The sequence below is a fragment of the Vicugna pacos genome, chromosome 29, assembly GCF_048564905.1.
Source record: "Vicugna pacos chromosome 29, VicPac4, whole genome shotgun sequence".
Lineage (NCBI taxonomy): Eukaryota > Metazoa > Chordata > Mammalia > Artiodactyla > Camelidae > Vicugna > Vicugna pacos.
In genome coordinates this window covers 24,489,782-24,495,781 of record NC_133015.1, presented here as the reverse complement: position 1 = coordinate 24,495,781, position 6,000 = coordinate 24,489,782, and the positions used below count along the sequence as shown (strand labels likewise).

General features: G+C 44.2%; 1 protein-coding gene across 5 annotated transcripts in view; it reads right to left on the bottom strand.

The window, feature by feature from the left end:
• Positions 1-1,104: 1,104 nt before the first annotated feature.
• ATP6V1H (ATPase H+ transporting V1 subunit H) overlaps positions 1,105-6,000 on the bottom strand; it is a 67,831-nt gene continuing 62,935 nt past the window's right edge. For all 5 annotated transcript variants that reach the window (XM_072951977.1, XM_072951980.1, XM_072951975.1 and 2 more), the window contains one exon: positions 1,105-1,460. In XM_072951977.1, the coding sequence (XP_072808078.1) occupies positions 1,400-1,460 (61 nt within the window). In that variant the 3' untranslated portion in view covers positions 1,105-1,399. The remainder of the gene's footprint in view (positions 1,461-6,000) is intronic.

The following is a 6,000-nucleotide window of genomic DNA, read 5'->3' as shown; positions in this document are numbered from 1 at the left end:
CTGTACAAAAGCATTTCTTGGAGATTGCAGCTCTAACAATTTCCACCAGGACGACTGTCTACTTTACAACCACAGGGTTATGCAAAATGCAACTCAAATCATAAAGTGTGACATCACAGAATCAACGTGTTCTTACAAAATTCAGAAGACTTCAGTGTCGCTGGTTACCAGAACTTCTAGACATGAGTGTCTTAAAAACCTAATAATTTCACAGACCGTTAACACCTTAACATCAAAACAGATCCTTTGCCAATGCAGACTCTGTCATTACCACTGTCTAGTTTTCTCCATGTTGCGGTAAGTAAAAATATCTAGGTCTAAGCAGTTTTGAAAACTTGAAACTTTCAGTCAAGAGAAAATTGGTTTGATCAGTCTACCTGTTTTCTTGGCAAATATGAAATGCACTCTTTAAGAAAAATCACTGAGTCACAGGAACCCACCGACCAAGGAGAACACCCATCACCCTAACTGCAGCTCCCACAGGGCTTCACACAGGGGGCGGGGCCTGTGGGTGTCTCTGCACAGGAGAACAACTCAGCCTGTAAACTGTTCATTTGCCTTACTGCCTTCACTCAGCAACTTGACATTCAGAGAACTGCTAGGAAACGAATGAAAAATGAGACTCAGATCAGGTGACGAGGTTCAAAGGGCTCTGATCTGGGGCGGGGGTGCTCCATGCCATGTATGCCCCACTGAAGGCCTGGAGTTCCAGAATAAAGTGGTGATGGAGGTGGGGGGTATATACTGGCAATACTTAAACTGAAAAGTATTAAAGGAAACAGACTTAAGGTACTAAAATTCAATGCAATAAAATAATCTAAAGCTAAAATTCTTCACTGAGCTCCCTAAGCAAATCTTTTGGGCCACGATGTGTTAAAAGTTAATTTAACATTTGGAGCTCTCTAAATGTTAGCAGAGGGTTACTGCAAAATGTATGTGTGGATGGACGGACAGATGGACGGACAGGAGACAGTGTAGATGTGCATAATCTCAAAACATTTACTTACCATTCACTACTTGGCAAAATCAGTTCTCCCAATCTGGTTGGGACAATAGGTATTTTTGTTAAAATACAAGTAAGGAACAAGGAAAGAGAAAAGCATATTTGGAGTGAGAATCCTTTAATAACTATATTCATTTCCAGAGAACAATAAATAGAGAAATGACAAGCAGTACATGTAACAGTAGTATTTTCCTTAGGTACAGAAAGCATCTACTTTAATACAACTTAACGGGCAAATCCTTTTATCGGGAATCAGCATGGGGAAGAGCTACACAAGAGAAGAAAAGGACGCTAAAATGAGAAATTGTTCGTTCCTGACCCTCACTGCTGAGACCCTCACTCCAGGCCGTCGGTCCCCTGGAAGGGAGGCGGGAGACCCCGAGGCTGGAGGCCCGCTCAGCTCCGGGCGGCCGCGGTCTGCGGTTGTTCAGACTGGAGCTGTTTACCGAGGTATTCCCTGAAACACAGGGACAGCAAGGTGGATTAGAACTTCAACAACACAGAAACTCTTTCAAAACTGGAGCACCACGTGTACTATCATTTATACTTACTTTAGTATCTAAAAACCAGTGAAACAGCCCCAGAAAACAAATCTTATCCCAACACCAAAAGTGCCCGCACCACAGGAATTCTGAACGCTCCGCGTACCGTGCACAGACAAGTGTTCTCCGAGCTCCCTGAACCTGTGGTTTGGTGTCTGAGGTTAACTTGGGGGAAATCCTCAGTCACTGTCGTTCCAAGTGCTGCGTCTGTTCCTTTCTTTCTTTCTCTGATATTCGCACCACATGCATCTTACTTCTTTCGGAGCTGCCCCACAGTCCTTGGATACTCTGCTCTGGTTTTTTCGGTCTTGTTCTCTTTGCTTCTCAGTTTGGAGGTTTCTACTGATACACCCTCCAGCGCAGGGATTCCCGCCTCAGCTGTGTCCAGTCTGCTACTGAGTTACAGTGTTTCTGACCTCTAACGTTTCTCCTTCGGGATCTCTTTCTGACGGTTTCTGTCTCTCTGCTTAACCTGCCCGCTGTTACTGCACGCTGTCTACTTTATCCATTAGCGTCCTTAGCATATTAATCATAGCTGCTCCCAGTCTGGTAATTCCAACCTTCCTGCCACGGCTGGTTCTGATGTTTACTATGTCTCTTGTTCTTTTTTTTCCCCCCTCAGCAATATTTTCTTGACAGCTGGACATGATGTGCCAGGCAAAAGAAACTGCTGTAAAGAAGCCTTCGGTACGCGGTGGTGAGGCGGGGGGAGAGGAAGCTTTCTGCAGTCCTCGGACTGGCTCCCAGTCCTTATCGAGCCTGTGCCTCAGGACTGTGACCTTCGCAGCTGTCCCTTAGGGTTTTTCTACCCCTTTGGGTGGAACAGGACGGCTAGGGTCAGCTAGAGTTAGTTACCTCCCTTCCCTCAGTTCGAACTCTGATAACCTCTCAGCAGGTTAGGCTCTGGTTACCCAGTCTCCCAAGTGCAGGCCTTGCTGAGAACAAAGGGCTCTGGTTCCCTTCCCCTCCCTGTGCCGGAGCCTGAGGGAATTTTTCTCAGATATTTATGGTGGGAAGCTGGTCTAGTTTCTGGAGGCACATCTCACTATACATTGGGGGCCCTTATGATTGGGTCCCCCTGGAGTTTTTAACTCAGAAGTGTGCACGCACCCCAAGCCTCCTGCAATTCACTGATCACTGTGCCGGCCTTCCCACGTGGCGCTGCTTCCCTCACTGGCTTCGCTCTGGGTCCCCGCGCCTGTAAGCCACAACTCCCTGTCTTCATTTGTCTCTCCAGGCTTGGCAGCAGCCGTGTGCCTGTGTCCTGCCCTCTCTGACAGATCCAAGAAAAGTTGATTTTTTTCAGTTAGTTCAGCTTTTTATTTGTTGTTTGGATGGAGTGACTTCCAAGCTCCTTACATGCAGAACCAGAGATCAGAAGTCTCTCCTTTCCTTTTTAAATGCTGGTTCTGCATCAGCAAGTAGTTACAACCAAAATCAATCTGTACAATGCAAAGCGTGTCCCTAAATGGCCACAGGACACACACACCTAGTGACGTAACATGCCGTGTGCGAGAAACGTCCGTGCTGCTGCAAGGACTCTCAAGGAGAAAGCTCATATTTTATTAGTTACAAAATTGGTATGTCAGCAAAGACCACATTCAAGGCCTGTTATAGACCCTTTTTTCTTGAATTACATTCAGAATGTAAGATTCTTAAGTGCACAAGAGACAGGGTGCCTGACCTACCTTCTCCTACTATTTAAATCAGTGCCTGGCATATTCCAGGAGCTCAAGAACTGCTGAATGCAAAAAGTTGAAAAGTCCTACAGGGAAGTTAGAACCTGAAAAAAAGATCCATTTTTCTCCTGCGGAGAAACATCAGGAGAGACAACGCCAGCCGTTAAACCTACCAATCACCCCAGTCTAAGCGGCTCATTACCAGCAGAACGTCCAAACGACACGTGCAATTGTTTTAAATTAGGGAAAATTGCCAATATTTTATACTAACCATAAATGGAGTGTAACCTTTAACAACTGCGAACCACCATACTGTGCCTGTAACTTAGATAATGTTGTACATCAACTATACTTCAATGAAAAAGAAAAAAATATTTTAAATTAGAGTTTGCTTAAAAGACAAGAAAGTTCAACTAACCCCACAGTAGAGAAACCAATATTTTAGAAGGCAAGCCCTGTGTTTTAATGATAATGTAGTGGAAAGTGAACTAAATAAGTTTTATAATTAAGTTTGAAAGATCTCCTAGCCTATAAAAGTACTCTTTAGAGAATCATTTCCCCATAAGATATGTAAAAACTAAAATACACCAAATGTGGGCCAGTTGTTTCTCCAACATGAATCCATAATCACCTCTAATGAGTCTCAGAACTATTTTAAAAAAAAAAAAAGCAACTATGCACATTTGAAATACAACAAACCAGGATGTAAGAGGTTTTTGTCTGATTTTGTTTGATAACTAAGAACACCAATTATAAACTGTGGGAAACACTGGCTTCCTCGCTCTCACTTTTGCCCAAATCCAAGCTGTCTCCGGGTTTTAGAGATTCTATCCCCTTCAGCTCCTGGTCCTGCCTCACTAAACAGACGTCCTCCTTATCCACGGCCTGGATCAAATCTGCCGTCTCCTGACTGGCATTTTCCCTCCAGCCTTCCTCCTCCAAATCACAAGCCCCCACTGCCTCTCAAACAGTCCTTCTAAAATGACACATCATTTTTACTATCTGTCTGTAATTTTCCATAATCTCAGGAAAGAGCTGAAACTTCTCAGAACAGCAAAGATGGCTTTTCATGATCTGGCCACTACTTATGTCTCCAGTTTTATTTTTAGCTTCAGAACCAAACTCCAGCTCCCCAAGGGGGTCAGCATCCCTCCAGCCTCAATGGGCCTGTACACACAGCTTCCTTCCTGGGGCCACCCCACTCCAGCTCCCCTCCTCCCCTCTCACCAGCCACCTCCTCCTGTCTGTTAATGCCTTCTACATGCCCTCCGCCCAGAGCATTCCCGGGCCTGGACTGGGCCTGCTCCCCACGTGGCCGCACAGCCCTCCCCCAGGACTATGAGGACACACTGCGCGTGCGAGTGGGGCTCCCCCCGGGCGGCGGGGCTCCCCGAGGGTTGCGGGCGTGCCCCACGCTGCCGTGAGACACAGACAAACGTCCTTCACGTTTAACCTACTGCTTTTCTGGGTTTCAGTTATGTCAGGAGCTGACCCTACCTCCTAATCATTTCTCTTCTTAAATAAAAATATCAGTGTCCACGTGCACTGGCTTTAATGCAAGTGTCTGTGACGAGGTCAATCCACCTGGCACGTCAAAGACGCTTCGGTAACGGCTCACTCCCACACTGACATAAACCCAAACACATGGCAGGACTCAGGTGTTTTTCAAACGCTGACGTCCTGAAACCTTCCTCACTGTTCTGCCTCAACGTGCAGCAGCCAAGGACGTTCCTAAAAGCATAACCTACGAACAACTTGGTCTGAAGAGCACTGACCACTGGCAAGAAATCATTTAGCAGACAAAAAACAAGGTGAAGTGTTTAATTAGCAAAATGGAAATGAAAATTCTCTGTTTTAAACATTCTGGACCACAACTTATCCTCAAAACTATGCGAGAAATCATTCAGCTGAGAAGCAAGACCTGCCGCCTCAGCTGCCCACGTTTCTGGGGCTTTGCCGCGGATGAGAGCAACTCCAGCAGCAGTATGTATTCCGTTCTGTAGACAAATCTATACGTTTTTTAATTGATCAAGGATGGTTCAGTAACTGCAAATCAACTCAATGTGACGTGTACACCAGCAAAAGAAAGAACACATTTTCTTTAATATTTAACAATCATCCTTTTTACATGCTTATAATTTATCATACTTGATCTAATTTAACATATTATGGCAAAAAAATTTCTAATAGCAATTTTCTCCAAATTAGGAGCTGTTTTTTGTTCTAAAGCTTCAGTTCAATATTTTTCAGAAAACTAAGTGATCCGTTTTGTCACAATATGAAAAATCTATTCCTACAGCTCTAATTTTTTAAAAGTATTCATTTAATATATTAAATCCAAAGTCCTTAAAAAATTTTTATTTCTACAAAGATAAATCAAAAAGGTTAAAGTAAATCATGGTTACCAAATACTGAATAGATGACACGCTACCATGCCACCAGGAGGAACTTCAGAATATAATTTACAGAACAGAGGTCCAAACAACTAACATAGTCTGCTATCACCCAATAAGTAAATTCTGTATACTGGAAATCCCACAGCATTCAGAAAAGAGAGAGAGAAGTACGAGAAACAGCACTTCAAAGAGACTACAAAAAATTAAAAGGTGGTTTTTTTAAAACGTATAATGATAAATAATAAAACAGAGGTAATTTCAAATACAGGTCCTTGGGGGAGGAAAAAAGCAGGTCTTTTACCTGCCGAGATAATACACCTCCCCGGCCAGCGCCTCAGCAACACTGCTTCTCTCCCGGCCACAGCCCGGACGAGGGCCGC